At 31.0% G+C, this 20,104-nt stretch overlaps 5 protein-coding genes across 5 annotated transcripts; all 5 read right to left on the reverse strand.

Annotated features, from left to right (window-relative positions):
* Positions 1–59: 59 nt before the first annotated feature.
* On the reverse strand, positions 60–3,100 carry LOC9322310 (GDSL esterase/lipase At2g19050). The gene is made up of 5 exons (XM_002886198.2): positions 2,739–3,100; positions 2,144–2,268; positions 1,343–1,567; positions 893–1,139; positions 60–436 (listed from the first exon to the last, which is right to left on the reverse strand). The coding sequence occupies exons 1-5, from the start codon at positions 2,980–2,982 to the stop codon at positions 228–230; spliced, it is 1,050 nt and encodes a 349-aa protein (XP_002886244.1). The 5' UTR covers positions 2,983–3,100; the 3' UTR covers positions 60–227.
* Positions 3,101–5,284: 2,184 nt separating this feature from the next.
* Positions 5,285–6,692, reverse strand: LOC9322311 (protein RALF-like 11). Its single transcript, XM_021033390.1, has one exon. It carries the CDS (start codon positions 6,054–6,056, stop codon positions 5,826–5,828), a length of 231 nt encoding a protein of 76 aa, XP_020889049.1. The 5' UTR covers positions 6,057–6,692; the 3' UTR covers positions 5,285–5,825.
* Positions 6,693–9,151: 2,459 nt separating this feature from the next.
* Positions 9,152–9,622, reverse strand: LOC9322312 (protein RALF-like 11). The gene has a single exon (XM_002886200.2). The coding sequence runs from the start codon at positions 9,537–9,539 to the stop codon at positions 9,321–9,323; it is 219 nt and encodes a 72-aa protein (XP_002886246.1). The 5' UTR covers positions 9,540–9,622; the 3' UTR covers positions 9,152–9,320.
* Positions 9,623–11,127: 1,505 nt separating this feature from the next.
* Positions 11,128–13,693, reverse strand: LOC9322313 (GDSL esterase/lipase At2g19010). The gene is made up of 5 exons (XM_002886201.2): positions 13,384–13,693; positions 12,623–12,747; positions 12,226–12,450; positions 11,581–11,827; positions 11,128–11,455 (listed from the first exon to the last, which is right to left on the reverse strand). The coding sequence occupies exons 1-5, from the start codon at positions 13,610–13,612 to the stop codon at positions 11,244–11,246; spliced, it is 1,038 nt and encodes a 345-aa protein (XP_002886247.1). The 5' UTR covers positions 13,613–13,693; the 3' UTR covers positions 11,128–11,243.
* A 1,543-nt stretch (positions 13,694–15,236) lies between these two features.
* LOC9322314 lies at positions 15,237–15,891 on the reverse strand. The gene has a single exon (XM_002886202.2). It carries the CDS (start codon positions 15,815–15,817, stop codon positions 15,455–15,457), a length of 363 nt encoding a protein of 120 aa, XP_002886248.2. The 5' UTR covers positions 15,818–15,891; the 3' UTR covers positions 15,237–15,454.
* Between the last annotated feature and the right edge of the window lie 4,213 nt (positions 15,892–20,104).

Here is a 20,104-nt window from a genome sequence, read left to right on the forward strand (position 1 = left end):
AATCCATAAATATATTTCGCCCACAATGTAATTAATGCTTTTTTTGGGTTAATGGATATCCCATAAAGTAATGTTCACGAGTTTTTATTTTCATTAAGTCCTTTTTTTTTTGGATAAAAATGCTCAACAGTTAAAACAAAGTTTCCTTGTTAATTAAAATAGTTGAATTGAAGAATAAAAGTCAGCATATATATGAAGTAATGTTAATCTGTTTTGTAATGTTGTCTCTATAATCTTGCAAGCCAAGAAAGACTGTAAGGAGACGTAATGAGTCCGGTAAACGCAGCCTTTGCAACGACCATATTGGCTGCTTCTGTGCTGTGGACGTTGTCCCAGTACACGTACCATCTTCGAGCTGGACAAACCGGTTCATTTGTCGCACAAAGTTCTTCCCCTGGTTTTACCGTACAACAGCTTTTGTTTGTTACCCTAAACCCTACAAAAATATATGTGATAAATTTATGATTAAACCATAGGAAAGGAATCGAAAAACAGCATGCAATTATGCCACTATGAAAATAAAATTTCTATTTGAAATCTCTGACAAAAACAAACTCTATCTATCTTTATGAATTTAGTATAAAAAAGGGACTAGGTCAAAATATTTATAAAAACTTTGTATGAATATGAAGGTTTTTAGTAAATAGTTTTAAAGAGAATAATTATGATAATAGTTTACAAAACGTATAATTATAAAAATAGAAAAAAAATTATATGAACATGTGTAGTTTTAAGTAAATAGTTTATGTAGATAATAATCATGATAATAGTTTACAAAACGTATTATTTAAAAAATAGTTTCCTAATCTATATGTTCTTAAAAACATTTACTCAAATAATTTCCTATTGGGTCAAAAATGTAGTCAGTATAATATATACAGAGTTTACATACCTAACATGAAAAACGCGAAAGGAGTTTGGCCGCTAAAGATATCAACGAAGGTGAACTTAGCATCAGCAAAGTTTCGGTTGAATTCATAGACAAGAGCTTTGAGGTTCTTGTTGAAAGGTTCTACCGCTTTGTTTACTTCGGCAGCACAGCCATTACCGCCACCATGGGAGGCAATCATACGCGGCGTGCATCCGAGCTTACTCACCCCAAACACAGCAACCTTTCTTGCTCCTAGAACATACAATGACTATACACAAAATTCATCTTTACATTAATGTACTTAAGGATATATGATTATGAATATACGTTCGTTTTTTTTCTAGTTAAAAATATTAATATGGCCATTCATATTTTAGTTAGTTATTCATTTTTCCACCTTTTCATACGATATTAAAATACATTCTATAGTATTATTTTTCCTAAAATCTTAGGCATATGTAATTATTGTACCTTCAAATGAGAGCGATAACTTCGAATGAGAGAATCAGCATATTCATCGAAACTGAACTTCTTATTGGTCATGTATGGAGCCGGCATGAAATAGTTGTTGAGATAATCATTGCTTCCAATATTAATTGTGTATAGACATTTATTCAGCTTCTCCTCTGGAACTTTAGCCGTCATAATCATCGACCGGTGATTCTTTATTTGCCTTTTAAAACTGATTCTTCCACCCTATATCGTCAAAAAAGAATATATCATAATCCATATAAAACATTATATAGTTTGTCTTTTTAATGGAAGAAATATTATATGCATGAGTAACTTTAACGTCCCCTGCCAAAAGAAAGCATATCAATTAAAGTCAAATGATTAGTTCCCTAGAAGGAATTATTTATTCTTAGTTACATAACAACATTTGTATCATAATTTAAATTGGATTCCTTGTGAGTTGTGACCCATGCTGCCTATTTGAAGCCTAAGCTTTTTAATTTGATAATCCAAAGAATGAAGGCTTCTTTAAACTTCAAAGTGATCAGTCACATGATTAGTTAGTTATACGTTACCTAGAAAGAAAACTCATCGATTATTATATTCATTCACCTAACGCATATATATTATGGTGTAAACTTTATTCCTTACGATTTGTATATATATTGTCTATTTAATTAGTGTCTTAGATTTTTTTTTTCATCTGCAATCAAAGAATTAGATGACCGAGGGGATGCTCAAAGTAGGCGTTGTTGTAAACAAATATAAAAAATATCTTTACTCTAATATCTCTCGCTCTTAGATTTGTCTCATTCTTACCAAATGTTGGCTAGTTTCTTCACGAATTCCGCCGCCACCAGAAGCGTAGTTTATTCCGGTGTGAGCTTGTTCCGCCGATGCTCCCGTGAACGGTGGAATGTAATCACTGAATCTCATTTGTTCAGCTGAAATAAAGAAAAATTATTCAAACTCATTACATATTATAGTTATAAATTAGTTATACACAGTTTTCATGTACTGTATTCGTAATTCTTTAACAGGAACGTAACATTCACAAATTTTGGAAAACTTATTCTGCGATACACTAATATACAAATGATTTTGGCCGCTAAAGATATTCTATTTAGTAAAATGATTATAATAATTTAAGTAGCATTTTATGACTGTTATTTTTCTTTATAACTTAGTTCATATGTTTACCAAAACTTTAATTTCTTCCATTCTTCATTTATTCATTTGATACACTAGCAAAAAACAAATAATATACGTACCTACATTCAAAAGTTCAAACAAGGCAAAGAAAACATTGTGCTAGTATTTTCTTAAATTAAAAAACTTTTCTTTTTCGTAGTTTATATTAACAATTTTATCCAAAACAATATTGGCAAAGAGATAAACCAAATCAGGGACTAACCGATAATGTCAGGAATATTACGACCATTGCTGAACCGGCCGGTAGGACCTCTAGCAAAATCATTACCGTAAGGTGAATAGTTGACTTTGGCCGAGGTATTCAAGACATTGTTGTTACCATTGTCGAAGACGGAGTCTCCGAAAATGAAATAGCAAGGCACTCGCTGTCCAAGAGCTGCCTCGGCCGTTGCAATAGCCGTGGCCGCAAAGACCAACAACAACGTTTTGAACATTGCCTCGGCCATTTCCGGAAATTAATGTCTAGAAATCTTAATATGTTAACGTTGAAGAAAAGAGAAGAGTCGTCTAGCTGTATATAAACACAAATAGACAGAAACAAACAGAAGTAAAGTTCTATTTCAAGACTAGAGACAGAAGTTGTTAATTAATTATTAGATTTTCTAAAAGATCATTAATTGTTAACTTGTAAATAAGTAGTTTTTTTTTTTTTTTATGTTCGGCAAAATCTTCAATAGTCAAGCTTGTACGTGAGTTGTAATGAGAATATTACAAGTCATTTAACAGAAAAAAATATCAAGGTGCATGTTTGAATAAGAGTCGGATATACGTATATTTGGCTTCGTGAAGAACCTTGTGGTGTTTTATTTTATTTAATTGAATAATATGATCACATCTGAATAGAAAAAAAGAAGAAGATTATTTTGCAAAGTCGACGCATTGAACATGTTAGTTAATTATTGTTATGACTTCTAAAATGCGAGGTGCAGTTTGTTATTTGTTTTCTTGTTCAAACACGTCGTGAATCCCATAGAACTAGGGATTTGGTAAAAGAGAGCTAATTTTCTATGTGCATGCAACATATGTGTGTGTACGATTAGCTGGTATGACTCAGCAACAACCACAAAGACTTGATAATGGTTACGAGATGACACAATGGTCATTTCCAAAAACGTTAGAGAAGAAGACGAGAAAGGAAGTGCCATTTCCAGTCATAACATTCTCACCACCATGGTGTGATTAATGAATGAGGAGGTTGTGGAGATCTGAGGCTACTTCATTAACAAGGATCAAAAACCGAGTAATCTGCATGAATGGCATATATAGTGTAATGTGCATGTGGCTGCCACTATCACGGAAGCATTTACGGTTGTTGCTGAGGCGAAGGAGATGAGCCACAAAAGGATGATATTGTTGATGGTTCTCTTGGCCGTTTCTTTTTTTTTTTTTTGAATAAATGTAAAATTTATTCGAAAAGAACTTTTTTTACAACAAGTGTATCCTTCTTAGACATTTTTGATAAAAAATTTCACATCAAACATGCATACTCAGTCTATTGATTATCTTGAAGCAAACCAAGCTTCCATACATCCGTCATATCTTCTATCTCCTTGCTCATGTATGGAGGAGATGCGATTCCGAACATGTTTGTCCAGATTGCAAGGCAAATGTGCTTGTAGGGTTGGATTTTCTCCATGTCTCTTGCTGTTTCTCTCTCTCTAGATTGAATATACTACCAAGTTGAAAGGTGTACCTTGTTAAGAATAGGCAATACGTCTCCAAAGACGTGTCTGTGATGGTCCTTTGGATGTCGCTCCACTTTGTAGAGAATTTATGACCAAAAAGCTGTGAGAGAAAGAAAAAACCTCTTGGTAAGAGTCAGAATGTGATAGCGTTCTTGGGGGTTTAAGAGCTTCTCGTGAAGTTCTATCAGTGTGATGGGAACATCTCCAATACACCATGCATCTTGAATACTTCATACAATCACCCTAATATACCGTTTGCGACAATGTCAAGAAAATCTTCCAGATCGAGTGTGGCACCAAGTAGCAGCAATTGGTTTGTCTTGGTGATTATAAATTATAAATTGATAATATACGCACATGTAATTCAACTAGACCTCAATTTTCCTAGTTTGATTTGTGATCGCCAAATTTGAGATGTTAATCTACGGTCGCCATTACTTCTAATTTAGTCTTTTGATCGCATCATTCTTGTTACCTTTGAAATATGATTGTAAAATAATATTGATACACGTTTCTATGACAGATTCAAATATACATCAGATGAAAGAATAGTAAATTTTCTAAGATCAAAGTGTAGTGGTCGAAACGTTGTTGTTGTGGTAAACGTTGGTAGAAGAAACTCAGCCGGTTAAAAGGCTTTTTTTTTTGTCGTTTGGATTTATTATTTATTGTAAATTATGAGAACTGTTATATAGACGATTCTACAACGAACAATTCCTTCCGACTCTTATTAGATCCACGATCTCCTTCACCTCCTTCACCTCCTTCTTTATGGTTTTTGATGGACACTTCCTTCTCTGTGTAGAATCTTGGCGAACGGCTATATTAATTGTACATCACTGGAGATCTCCTGCACACTTGCCTCCAATAATCTGCAAATTTATTAATAAATCGCAGTATCTGGGAGTGGAACCCCAGACCTCTGGGTGTAGAAACATTAATGAACCCTTGGTCAACCAATGGGCCAAGGAGACTTCCACTAAAAGGCTCTTTTCGTAAGTAAAATTTTTTATTCTGCACAAATAAATTAACATTAATTTATATTAAAAAAAAAATCTAGTCATACTAATCATAAAGTCTTTTTTAAGGGACAAACCAAGTATTATGTATATGCTAGAGATACAAACCAAGTTTCTAGTGTTTTATGATATTGTATTAGCTTCCTTGTTTTCGTTGGTCCATCATGCCATGCACTTTTTAATTAAATGTTCCACTAATCATCTTACAGGTTAGTAACCAAACAATATTTTGGTGTATTTTTCCTGCTTAATTATCCTGCTAGTCCTTTTGCGTCTAGTTTTTTTCTTACAAATTTGCCAGTTTATAGTGTTATAAATCGGAGCCCTAGTTATAGTATAAGATCAAAGCCGAATTTAAAAAAAAAATTGAATATGAAGGAGAGTGATGAACTGTATAATTACGATAATAATTTAACACAATTAGTATATATTTGATATCTTTAATACAATGATCTGGGATTAATCCACTATTAATTAATTTGAAACACATAAAACACTTGCATGTACGAGTGTATGCATATGCATGTAAAGCAAATACGTACAGAGCTCATAGAGACGAAGAATCAGTTTAGATGATGAAGGTTATTACGGGCTCAGTCGCGCCGGCCTGCACCGATGAATTTTGCTGCAGCCACGGCTATACTCGTTAACGGGAGTAGGTTTCTTATCTTCGGCCCCAGGAGGATGGCATCCCGGAGGAGGATTAGGACCCGCGCACTTGTTAATCACACCATCTTCTATGTATTTCCGACTTTCTACTGGTTCCGCAGTCACCGCGGCGGATATCACTAGCAAACATATCACCCATGCCTTCATATTTCTTTATTTATGGAGGTATTATTGATAGTACTTCTTCTTTTTGTTTCCGTTTGTTGTAAAAATGAAGAAAAATGGACTACTTTATATATACAAAGAGGTTAGAAGATGCACTAGATTTAGCTAAATTAAGAATGTTAAAATTAGCTAAAAGATGAATTCTGAGTTATTTTTAGCTAGCTAGGTTTGCATTGATATTTTTGTATTGAGACAGAAGTGCGAAGAAGATGATAAAGATTTCTATTTGATTCCTGTAAATTGTTACAACCGTCTATATTGACTAATTAACAAAATTATAATCAGGATTACATTATTTTTCATGTTATGACTGAGATATTGTTTGTTCTACTATAAAAACTACATGTACTTAATTAGTAAAGCCATTACGTTTTATGGATCGAAACCGTGCATCTCTCTGTTGAATTTTAGCGTTCATGAGCTAAAAGTACTAAACAATAATTTAGGCTATCTACTAATCATACCATATTTGATATAATCTAAAAAGAATAGAAAATAACAAATAGTGCAGATCAAGATAAAATGGAGGATTTTGGCCTTGCTTTTTATGGCTACAAAGCAAAGTAAAAGACATTGGTCGATTTTGTTTAGAATATTTTTCCATTATAATCAAAGTATTCTTAATACACCTCGATTTCGGGAAATATGGTGGTGCATATGGATAGATTTTAAATAATTGATCTGACACCTATGTCACCAAAGTGCACTTATATTTTCGGTCAAACATCCTGAAAGTACTCCACAATTAAGCGTGCTTATGCTGAAGCAAATTCAGAATAGTTGACCTTCCGAGAAGTGATTCTCAGAACCGTGTGAATCATTACAAAACTTGAGGTGATTTGTAAGATTGTTAAACAAGTCTTTATAGTCTAACAGACGTAGCGTACCGATCGTTGGATAAGGATAAGTTCACATACCAGAGAGGACGTGGTCGTGTAGTTACATCAATAGTCTTACGGTTCCCACTCCATAAGATTTGTTTGACTTCTGCCCAAGAAACATCAATGTTTATCTCCATCCCAAGTTCAATGAACCATGAAAACTTTGAATCTCTAAATAATGAGAAACCATCAATAGCGTCTGACTCTCGAAATCATGAAGCGCCCATAGGAGATGAATCTTTTGAACAAAAGGATGCCAGAAGTCTGATCTTACTAGCTTCACTAATCCCATTAATTGGTCTTGTGTTTTCTTGGCATTCCTCCTCACAGAAACATATTGGAAGAGAAATTGTGATTTCGAGCTCCACTAAACCCGTCATGTAGAGTTTATATATGATTCAGCCCAAGATTTCACTGTAATTGCCTTAACTGTTTTTCCAACCTAGTCTTGTGTGGCTACTTGAAACTTTTTTCTCTGATTCTGGCGTTCCAAAATATGGCTTATACCTTTCAACAACAAAAGCATATATGATCATCTCTCTTTACTTCAATTAGCAGCAGGTACAACTTCTCCAAGTCCTCCACAACTCTAGTGTAACCACTTTTTTTCTTTCTCCACAATTCGCATCACAAGTCCAAAACCCCTCATTTTGATCTACAACCTTGCATCCAAAAAACTCATCAAAGCACACCTCCAGCAGAAAACAACTCATGTTTTTTTTACGTGACAAAACCTCAGCTACCTAGAGGTAATTTCAATGAACGGTCTCTAAACTTAAATGATTTAACGTGTTCGTTCCGAACAATGTTCATGTTCATTGTTCAATGAAGAAAAAAAAATCTTTGAAATTTCGATGGTAGTAATTGCAGTTTAACTGTTTTGCTTACCATTCCCATAATAAATTAAGCCGTAAGTTGCAAACAAAAATCATCGAAACAAATTCCGCAGATCTACTTGAATGTTCGTCCTCAGGTTCATTCACTGCTTCAGTTTCCTCATATGTGAATGACATGATTTTAGTTCTTTAAAAAATATCATCCCAAAATATTTTTTTTTGCATTTCCTTAAAATTTATTTTACTTATAACGTGCATATGAAAGCTAGCATATGTGGCCTAATGGCTAGAGTAATACGAATTGAAAACGACAAATAACCAATAAAGTTTTAAAATCTGTAATGAATTGAGGAAAATATCTGCAAAGAAAATACTAGTTTTGATTATAAAAAAAAAAAAACAAAAAACAAAAGAAGAAGATGCAAACCAAGGTAAAGAAAACTTGAGAAAGACTTAAATGTTAAAATAAGAAGGAAAAGAATTACAGCATAATTATAAATTAAGTTTTTCAAAAGACGGTTATATTATAAAGTATTTATGCATATGCTAGAGATAGAAATATTAGAGAAAATGTAATCATTCGTCTACCAAGAACCAAGTTTCTAGTGTTTTATGATATTGCATTAATGGCATTCAGCTTCATTGTTTTCGTTGGTCCATATCATGCCAATTTTTAAATGTTCCACTAATCATCTTACAGTTTGTGACCAATAATATTTTGTTTTTTTTTTCTGCTTAATTATTCTGCTAGTCCTTTTTGCGTCTAGTTATTTTTCTTACGAATTTTCCAGTTTGAAATTTTATAATGTTAACGATTATTAAATATATTTTAATATATTGATAATATTGAAAGTGTTCGAACTTTATATTATTAGATAAACGGTAGTGTATTAATGATTATCAAGATTAGTAAAAATTTTCGTTTATGTATTAAATTTTATGTTTATCATGATTTATGATATATATCTTGTTATATTAATAGATACACAAAATATTAGGTACTCTATTTTTTATAGATTTGTATCTCTTAATTACGTATTTTAATTATATTTTTGTTTTAATTAATTGAGAAAAATAAAAAGCATAAATCAATTAAAAAAAATAAACATAAGTAAAACTAATGGCAAAATCTGTAAATATCCTAATAAATGTTGGGTCTTTAACTAAATAGATTAAAAAAATCTGTGAGAAAGACATGTTAATTAGCATGGTATTTTCGTTAATCACAAATGATGATAATGTTACTTTTTTAAAATGCTTCTCAATTAATATATAAGGGATAAATCGAATCAAAGCCGCAAAATTTTTTTTTAATATAAATTAAGGAGAGTTATGAACACTATATAATTACTTAATTACTATAATAATTTAAATCAATAACAATATATATATATATACATTTGATATCTCTGATACAATGATTATGATTAATCCATTAATAACTAATTTGAAACACATAAAACACCTAGCATATTCGCATATACATATGCATGTATGAATCAGTTTAAATGATGAACGTCACTTCGGGTTCAGTCGCGCCTGCACCGATGAATTTTGCTGCAGCCACGGCTATACTCGTTAACGGGAGTTGGGTTCTTCTGTTCGGCCCCGGGAGGATTGCATCCCGGAGGAGGATTAGGACCCGCACACTTGTTAATCGCACCATATTCTATGTATTCCCGACTTTCCACTGGTTCCGCAATCACCACGGCGCAAATCACTAGCAAACATATCACCCATGCCTTCATATTTCTTTATTTATTGAGATATTGTTGATAATACTTCTTCCTTTTGTTTTTGTTTGTTGTAAAAAAATGAAGAAAATGGGCTACTTTATATATATAAAGATGTTAGAAGATGCATTAGATTTTGCTAAATTAAGGATGTTAAAATTAGCTAGGAGATTAATTCTGAGGTATGTTTTTCAGCTCACCATTCATAGTCTATGGCGGGAGCGTAATGGTCGTCTTCATGGAGAGACACCAACACCTGCCCATAAGCTTACGAGAATGATAGACAAAAGTGTCCGTAATCGGTTAAGCACCATGGCATTGACAGGTTCTTACGAAGGTGGAATGCAGTTCTGGTTCCAATCTCACAATTACTAGTTTCCCCATCTAATGTTGAATTTCTCTATCAAAAGTTTTTGAACATTTGGCTTTAAAGTTGCATTCATTGTAATACAGTCTTTTTTTGGTGAATATAATTTGACATTCATGCAAAAAAAAGAATTCTAAGTTATTTTTAGGTTTGCCTTCATATTTTTGTATTGAGATGGAGTGCAAAGATGATGATAAATATTTATATTTGATTTCTGTAAATTGTTACAACCATCCATGTTGACTAACCAATTCTTTAGTCAAGGGAAAGCAAAAAAATAATCAGCATTGCATTAATCTAAAAATACCCCTTAATCACACTACTTTTCTTAAATATCTGTTTATAAATTATAGATATTAAATACAGATGATCTATCTATCAATGGTCCTGTCACCAGGTTTAGGAATATTTTTTTCAGCCACGTTTTTTAGGACCGTGGACTTGCTTAGCGGCTTGCTCGGAGTTAAAGTATTCATTTTAGGGCTTGACTGGTTTAAACGCAGTGGTTGCGGTTGCGATTGTGGGAGTTTGTGGAAGCGGGCGGTTGCGGTTTCAAGCGTTATTTAGTGTTTTGATCGATTGGTTTAGCGGTTGAAAACATGTGCGTTTGCGGGAGATTTACGACTAGTTGATCAACGGGTACGATAGCGGTTAAACTAAAAAATTTCAAAATAAATTTAATATATGATTAATTGATTATAAAAAAGTATAAAAATACTAAAAACTATAATTATGAAAAAGTATAAAATTTTTAAACATGATTAATGATTAAAAACCATAAATAAGTATTCAAATAAATTTTTTATTGAAAACAAACAGAATTATTAATATTGGAAAATTAAAGTTAGATAATTATTCTTATTTTAGAATTAACGTGAATATATATAAGACTTGATAATATATATTTTAATTTGTTTGTTTTCTTTTTTTTTAACCAACCGCAACCGCCCGCAACCGCAAACGCTTGCGGAAAGGAGCTTTTGAAATCCAGTAATTTCAAGCGGTTCGAAGTGGTATGGAGCGGTTTCTATGATTGGTACCAACCGCTAATAACCGCAACCGACCGCTAACAACTGCTACGTGGGTGGTAGCGGGAGAACCAATCAAGCTTCCTTTTCGGCAATGATTAGCAACTCTAATAATTTACTTATTATGTGTAATGAAATTCAAATACCTATTAAAAAAATGTGAGTTTCTTACTTTCCACTAAAAGAGAGAAAGAGAGAGAGAGAGAGATTAACCGCACAAAATTTGTTGTTCATTGAATATATATACACATTTATTTTTCCTGTTAAAGATCTACTAAAATCAAAACGTCATCATTTTTCATGTCTATGTGTAGGGGCTAGCCTTTATAATTCCTTCACAAGCTGGGCGATGCTATACGGTTTAGTTATGATTCCGTCGAACGAGCCCTTGGCCACTACCATATTGGTGGCTTCCGAGCTGTGAAGATCATCCCAAAAGACATATTCAGTTCTGTTTGCACAAACCGGCTGGTTTGGGACACAAAGTTCTTCCCCCGGGTTTACTGTGCAACAACTCTTGTCTCCAACCTTAAATCCTATGACATTACCAGAGTAATTAAGTTCAATTGTTGGTTAAGAGTTAAAATATTCTTTTAATTTACATATATATTTGTTGGATCAAAGTTACATTGTTATAAGTCATGAGTTGAATATGGTTTACCTAGAAATTTGAAGGCTAGGGGATCTCCACCAGAGAAAAGATCGACAAAGGTAAACTTTGCACCTCTGACCTTCTTATTGAAATCCATGACAAGGTCGTCAAGGTTCTTATTAAAAATCTTCACTGCCTCGTTCACTTCGCGGGAACATATTTTACCGTCACTGTGTGACTTCATTATCTTTGGTGTGCACCCAATTTGACTGAGTCCGAAAACTGCCACCTTCCTCGCTCCTAGTCGGTACAAATTCTACAAGCATGCACATAAACAAAATAATTACAAAACTACATCTATAGCGGAAATGGGAGGAATAAGTTAATCTTATATATATCAAAACATGCAAATTCATTTGTTTCAATAGTTAGAAAATTTTCGAATAAAACGATTTTTTAAAAATTTGTTGTGATTTCTGTAAATCTACTGAAAACAAATTCAAGTAGAGACAAAACTATCTTTATGAATCAATCAAAAACTAAATAATACATTATAACTAAATTTGGTTATTTAGAAGAAAACTTGATAACCTGAACACCATTAGATAACCCTAAAAACCAACCTAATTTAAATAACTAGTAAAAATAAAACCAATGAATGATTATCTTAAATATATGTCACATCACGGACATATCTAAATGGTTCTACTTTACCTTTAAGTGAGAACGGTAAATAATAATGAGAGAATATGCGTATTGTTTAGGAGTGTAGCGTCGTTTAGTGTTGTACGGTTTTGACATGAAGTAATTGTTGATGTAATCGTTGCTTCCGATGTTGATTGTGTAGAGACATTGTTGCAGTCTTTCTGCTGGAACATTCGCTTTCGTTATCGCTGTCTTGTGATTTTGTAGTTGCTTTCTTATACTGATTCTATCTCCCTATATATATATATTTAAGGTTTTGTTATTCAAAACATTAGAGCTACTGAAACTAAAACATCCCATCAAAACTCGGACGCTAAGTTACTAACTATACTTTATGAGATATTAAAGCCGAATCATTTATCATACCAAACAAAGTCTATAAGTTTTCCTAGTTCTTACTTCTTACCAAGTGTTCGCTTGTTTCTTCACGAAGTCCACTTCCACCGGAAGCGTAGTTCATCCCGGTGTGAGCTTGTTCCGGTGATGCTCCGGCGAATGGCGGTATGAAATCCTTAAAACCCGATAGTTCACCTGACGATAAAAACATCATAAATCTATATAAATTCATGTATGTTACTATATATATTCACAGTCGTCTTTTCTAAAGTGCAATTAAAGCATTCGAACAAAGCTCTATAAAGGAAAAAATCTGTAAGAAAATAGAATATACAAACATATAACTTGAGACCTATAATTTTAAGGAAAAAAAATTTAAACACGTCTAATATACCATTAATAAAATTGCGTACGACCTACAAAAATTGAGTGGACTATGCATGCATATATATCTTTAAAAATACGTAATTATTTGGCATATGAATGAAACACGGAAGGAACAAAATGGAGAGACTAGCTATTGATGTCACAATTTTGACTTTTAATTAATATGTAAAAATGAAATTATAAGTATTTAATTAATTGATATTTGAATATATTTTTTAACATATTGAAGATATATGTTAATATTTTGGATCTAGTGACATAAGTGTAAAAATGCTTTACCAATAAAATGTTAATTTATAAAGTATCATTTTAATTCTCAAGTCTCTCGTACGATATTTTTCATTTGTGCATGATATTTTAAAACCTTTTCTTTCTTCATTTTCAAAAAATATATAGAGGATATCCAAATGTCGAGTTACTTGAGGAAATGAATCGGGAACAAACCGATAATATCGGGGATAGTGCGGCCATTGGAAAAACGGCCGGTCGGGCCTTGGGGAAAGTCAATACCATAAGGTGAAAAGTTGACTTTTGCCTCAGATTTCAAGTTATTATTGTTTCCATTATCGGACATGGAGTCTCCAAAGACGAAGAAACACGGCTCTTGTTGCCCGTAAACCATCGTGGCCGCTGCAAACATGATGGCAGCAACTAACCAACAAACTTTAGACATTCCTTCAACTATTTTCTACAAAATAAAATAACAAGAACTGAATAGAGGAAATATTTATTGAAGAAAAGAAGTAAGATCTTATTTGTTAAAGTTGTCATATAAGAGAGGCCGGAAGTTTAAGTTTAAATTTGAAGTTGATTCTATGAAGAATATTAAAAGGCTATTTAAAAGAAGGGGTAATGAGAAAAATAAGGGAGACTACAATCTTTTTTATGTGGGAGGATCTTTAATTTTAGTTAACCTGATAATTTGTGATAGTGAATCATGCTATACTAAGATTGTACTTTATATTTTTTTGCAATTATTTTGTTTAAGCTATCCGATCCGTATCATCAAAGCATACTACTAGTACTCCCTATGTTAAAGTGTTGCTATGAAAAATTTGACACAAATTTTAAAAATATAATTTTAAGAATTCAAATAGGTTCTTATTCGATATATATAAGACTAATAAAATAATGATGATTTAAATTTAAACTTTATTCGCTTTTGATAAACGGTAAATTATAAATATGGTTTGAATATACTCATACTAAAAACATAAAAACAACAAAAATGTTTTTTTGGGAGAATGATGGCTTTGAATGGTTATCCATAGTCAAAGCGGTACATGGTGTACAACTTTAACAGTTACCAATCACAAAATCTTTATCAAAAGCGTTACTAACAGTTTTACTCTCAGTTTTTTTGTACATTTTTTTTGTACAACTTTTTTTTACAGTTTTGTACTATTCCGCTGAAGCTTACCGCTGAAGCTTACAGCTCCAGCTAACAACTAAAAAACTTGTACAGCTTTTGGTTACCAATTAGACCCGACACTTTTTTGTAGAACAGAAAAAGTATAATTCGTCTTTCACCAAACACAAATAGTGATCTAGTGGCATTTATTGTGGTCACCGCTGACAAAATCATTCAAATCACAATTATTTATAGTATACATCATTTATTCATCGTATATTTTGGAATAATTAGTATGGGTTATGAAAAGAAATAAAACTATTTTACTTTATAATACATTTAGATATAACAAGTAATCAGTATTTTTAAAATTGGTGAAAAAAACATGCTAGTCATATGATAAATTTTGGTGGCAGAACATAGGAATGCAATGAGTATAGAATAAGCATAACGAATGGAATGAAATGAATAGATCACAGATGCAAGATGAAGATAAACAACAATCCGTAATGTGAATTAAAATACTAGCTATAACTATTCCAAAGATCTATGTTGTTTTCCTTACAATTTGATATATCGATTTTTTCTGAATATAATCATCGAATCTCTAAAATGAACCTAATAAATGATAAATTTTTTTATAATTATGAAGAACATCGAAAGACATATAAATGCATTAGTTGTTTTGATTCGTAACGTTTTTGGGGCTTTTAAGTTTTAACATTCATAAGACGTGAATATTATATGCTTACAAATCTGATGAATGGCTTATAAGAATTTTCTTAATAATCTTATGTATTATAGCCATATGATGCTAATGTCTTGTTCATCTTTGAAAACACATGAACTAAAACTCTATATAGTGCGCCAAAACACCTTGATTGTGCTATGTATATAGTCTCAAATTTCCTGGCATGTATAAAGCTTTAGAGATTTTCTAACACAATTAAGAAACACTAAATTTTCTTTTATTCAAAATCATATTATGTACATAGATTCATAGAAAGCTTCTAATCAAGATCCATACAAAATTACAAAGGGAGACCTAAACTCTCCCATATAGTTGCCGGTTTATCATATTCATATATATAGACTATATAGTGTTATAACATAACATATCAACATAATATAAGAACATATAATATATATGTGCAAATTAACATGTTAATTTGAACAAGTCGCGGCACACTTGGTCGTACAGTCAAATGAACATCCTCCGCTGCGGCTGGTGCTTTTATAACCATCCTTGTTAACGTTGGTTGATTTGTAGCACTCCTCAGGACATGTCAGCTTCTTACCCTTACAAGCTCCTTGCGCCGAGCATGTATGTGCACCTCCAGCATTCATCATATCTCCGAATGATCCTCCAGCACCTCCAGAGGACCCCGAAAACCCTGAAAATCCGTGAAACCCGGATTTGGATCCAAACATTTCGCTGATTCCACCATCCCAGAGTTGACGACTTGCTTGAGATGCTGAGACGAAGACGATTATCAGAAGAAAAAGTAAAAAGATAGATTTTGACATTTTGTTGTTGTTATTGTTGTTGTTGTTGTTGTTGTTGTTGTTGTTGTTGTGTGTGTAGATTGTTTGTTGTGAAATTGAATAGGATGATTTTTCGATATATGCATATATATAATATATTCTGACCAGATATATGACCAGTGATTTTCTTAAGCTATTTAAAGAAAGAGGCAATGAGAAACTTTAGGCAGACTACAATTATTTGGGAAAGATCTCTAATTTTAGATTAATTATAGAGGGTTAGATCATTGGTGGGATTTGTTTATGCAACTAAGAAATTGTGTAAATTAAATTTCTTGCAAGCATGTACTTAAAATTATGTACATTGGAGGACGTACATAGGTTTTGGGAGGGGCAACTGCCACCTATGGTTTGTTTTAAAAATATTTGTGTAATTGGATTGCTAATTTTATGTCTCGATCGCTAGGTGGATGTACGGCGCGTGGCTACGGACTTGTTGCATAATTTTTTTTTGAATCAATTACTAATAAGGGACTTATTTGAGGGGTGTTTATAAGTTTTGCCATTTGGCCAAAAAACTTTCAAATATGCCATTTTCTTATATATTAAAACATAAATTTACACATGATGTTTGGGTTTATTAGGTTCTAGTTTTTTGTAGGGTATAGTTTTTGTTATGAAGTATCTGTTTTATGAAAAAAATTTCCAAATTTTTTAGTTTTTACAAGTTGCAAAAATGGCAAATTTGAAAATTATTGTAAAAATGGCATTTTTGAAAAATGGTCATGCAAAAATGGCATTTTAGACAATAATCCCTTTTTTTTTTACATGTTAGATCATTATGCATATATTAAAAGTTTAAGATATGGTGGAAAAGACTGAAAGAATAACTATTATAGAATGATGAGTAGTGGAACTTACATTTAGAATCTTTAGAAAAAAAAAAGTTACATTTAGAAAATAAATGCATTTAGGGGTTACAATTTTTGTAGATTAGTAGGAAAACTATGCAAATTATAAATTATGGTCAATTTGATTTAATTTGAGTAATAAAAGTATTTTAGTGGGTTGAGTAGCGATGTTCTTCTAATTATTTATTATGAGTTACTGACTTTGATTTTAAATTTAGTAAGAGTTTCACATAAATCTAATTAATAGGAGCTACACAATAATATTATAAAAAAATTAAGAAGAAGAGACTTAAACTCAGAAAATAATTTGTTTACAAGATATACATAACATTTTCTTACACTTTTATTTATCCAAATTATACAATATTAATATATATAACTTATTTAAATATGATCATACATACATATCTTTTGAATATATTCCATTATTTATTCTTCAAATTTGATAAAAGTTTTTCTTTAGTACTTTTGTGCATTTGAGGTCAAAACACAAAGCCGAAAAAAAGAGAGGTCAAAACACACAAAAAATTAAAATATTAATGACAACAGTGTAATTTCATAGTATTATACAACAAACCATGAATAAAATAAATATCAATACAGATCTTTACAAAATTATATAGTAGATCACAAAAACTAAATGTATTGATGAGTAAATTAAAAAAAAATTACAAAAACGTTATTCGAGCTAAGAAAGAAGTAATTTTAGAAAACAAAACTTAAAACAACAAATATTGAATAATATAAACATTAGAATGATTATATAACTATCTCTATTCTATGAAAAAGTAATGACGAGTATATTAAAAATTTTAAGAAAATTATTTAAGACAAGAAAGATGTAAATTTAGAAAAAAATCTTAAAACCATAAACCTTGAATAAATTAAAATTTTTAATGATTTTATATAATTGAAAATGTTAAAAAAAATTATTTGAGATAAAATGAAGAAAAATAATTATTTGATAAATGTATTACAATAATGATTTCATTATAAAGATACATGAATATGTTAGAAAATAATCAAATATCTAAAGTAGAGAATGAAGTTTGATATTTCAACTTGATTTCATAGTTATGCGATGGATGGAATCAATATTCTTATCTACATCGATAAAATTGAAAATTTTGTTATAGACATCAAATTTTAGTTATCTTATTATATAAAGTATGGTTTTCAAAGTTAGTAACTCATAAGATCGCGACACATGGCAAGTGTTTCGTTAAGATTTTAACAAGTGTAAAAATTACAACCAATTAGATTTGGACATTATGTTAACATAAATATGAAAAATTTAAAATCTAAAATATATACTTAGATTTAAAGAAAATCTAAATAAATATTTCTTTCATTCTCAAATTAAAACTAAGAAAAAGTAAATGTTGGGTTTCCAATTTTCTTTGTGAATTATAATTTACTTTTATAATGATTGTGTTTTGTTAATTTCTAAATTATTTTTAATTGTAACTAAGATATAAATTTGATATTATGTATAAATTGTGTTTGATATACTTTTTTAGCTCTAATCCATTAAGTGCATAAATGTTTAAATATTGTTTATTATGATGGTATAGATAGTTAAATTGTATTGGAAAATGGTATATATGAAGTTCAAATCCAGTTTAAAAGAATTATCATATATATTTTTTTATCAAAAAAATAAATAGATTATTACTTAGATTTCAAATATTATCGATTAAAATTATATTTATTTTCTAACCCGCGTATTTACGCAGGTCTTATCTAGTATATATATAATTTTGAATTAAAAATGAAAACTAAAGAGGGAATAATAAGTATATTCTAGAAACGCATTAGAATTAAAATAAATTTAAAACAATGTAAGACATAGTCTCTAGAAATAAAAATTAGAATATATCAAACTTTTACAATGATTTCTCAATTGATTTTCAACCCATGCAACAACAACATAAGAAATAAAAAATAATTAGGATTTGAGATAAGGATGAAAGAATAATTTAGTTTTATGATGAGAGGTGATGGAAATTACATTTAAAAAATATTTAACTTATGGGAGTTAAAATTATAATTTATAGTGTGTTTGAATGACATGGAGGGGAAAAAAATGGTTAATATTAATTTTACTTTTTTCTATTTATATTTTTAATTGATTATAATCTAATTAAAAGGAGAAAAAAATGATAAAACATACAATTTGAGATTTAAATTTTCTTGTGGCCACTACTAGAAGCGTTTGGAAAACGGACTTCATGGAACAATGATGACGCTGGTTTTGTCACCATGTATGTCCGAGTACAAGTCCTTATTATCACCAAAGAAGGTTAATGACTTAAGTCCACTTGATTGATATCATTGAAAATCTTTGCAATATCTTTTTTAATAAAAAATTAAAAAATTAAAGTTATATAATATCTTTATTAGAACTTAAGATTTTAATTTATCTTTAATTCTACCCAAATATACAAAACATAAAACAAAAAGAAAATCTATTTAAAGTTATTTTATATCTTTATGACCCAATCTAATCTTTATTTTCATTATTTGGTTAAGTTTTTAACACATCAATTACTGTGAAAACCGATTCTTGATTTACACGGATCATGGATGGTTAATATCGATATGATGACTTATATTGATTATTGAGTTGATTGGCCTCAAATGATTTTCTTGTGCTAAATATGTACTTCAACGACGATTAGGCATTTCTATTGCAATTCAAGTACAGTCACGAGTGGTTTTAAAACAACTGAAATCACTGAAACACACCAATCATCATGTAAAGGATTATATTTAACTAGATTTTTCATGTCACATACCAAAAACTCAAAACCATGAAAGGTATTGTTCAATAAACCTACCAACCATCTTAAAAACTATCGATTAAACAAACACACTTAGTAAAGGGATAGAGGAATAAGAAGTCCAAAAAATTCCAAACATGAAATATCTAATGACTCAAACATCAAAACATCTTAAAATCAATAAACGAAACAGACTGTTTTTAATTTAGTTACAATCAGAATTCACTTTGTTTGGCGATGCCGCTTTTGCCATATGAGAAAAAGTATGGCATAGCCGATGCTTTTAAATATCATATACTTTAGAGGAGGTTTAATACGTCTGAAAACCCATCCGGTTGCTGCTACTCTAACTTGCTTTGATAATTGGGAAGATAGTGAAATTTATAGAGGTCCTATGAACCTGTCTTACTACACAAGTGGGGGACATGAGGTTTTGATGCTTGATTGTATAGAAATCAACGAAGAAAATGTGATTAGATGTAAATCTAGCAATGGTAAAGAGACAGGGAATGAAGGATATACACATGTTTCACCTGAAGTAATGGTGATGGTGTTGGAGGCGCTAGGAAGAAAATGGGTGTCTATAGTTGTCTAACAAAACCACATTATCTTCTATATGATTTTTATTCCATAGA

The sequence above is a fragment of the Arabidopsis lyrata genome (genome assembly GCF_000004255.2).
Source record: "Arabidopsis lyrata subsp. lyrata unplaced genomic scaffold ARALYscaffold_3, whole genome shotgun sequence".
Taxonomy (NCBI): domain Eukaryota; kingdom Viridiplantae; phylum Streptophyta; class Magnoliopsida; order Brassicales; family Brassicaceae; genus Arabidopsis; species Arabidopsis lyrata.

Coding starts and splice junctions, on each gene's coding strand:
- LOC9322310 (XM_002886198.2), bottom strand. CDS start 2,982: ATGGCCGAGGCAATGTTCAAAACGTTGTTGTTGGTCTTTGCGGCCACG. Junction 1,568..2,143: donor AAGAAACTAGCCAACATTTG/GTAAGAATGAGA, acceptor TTGACGATATAG/GGTGGAAGAATCAGTTTTAA. Junction 437..892: donor TTTCGCGTTTTTCATGTTAG/GTATGTAAACTC, acceptor ATATTTTTGTAG/GGTTTAGGGTAACAAACAAA.
- LOC9322311 (XM_021033390.1), bottom strand. CDS start 6,056: ATGAAGGCATGGGTGATATGTTTGCTAGTGATATCCGCCGCGGTGACT.
- LOC9322312 (XM_002886200.2), bottom strand. CDS start 9,539: ATGAAGGCATGGGTGATATGTTTGCTAGTGATTTGCGCCGTGGTGATT.
- LOC9322313 (XM_002886201.2), bottom strand. CDS start 13,612: ATGTCTAAAGTTTGTTGGTTAGTTGCTGCCATCATGTTTGCAGCGGCC. Junction 12,748..13,383: donor CACTATCCCCGATATTATCG/GTTTGTTCCCGA, acceptor TTTTATCGTCAG/GTGAACTATCGGGTTTTAAG. Junction 12,451..12,622: donor AAGAAACAAGCGAACACTTG/GTAAGAAGTAAG, acceptor ATATATATATAG/GGAGATAGAATCAGTATAAG.
- LOC9322314 (XM_002886202.2), bottom strand. CDS start 15,817: ATGTCAAAATCTATCTTTTTACTTTTTCTTCTGATAATCGTCTTCGTC.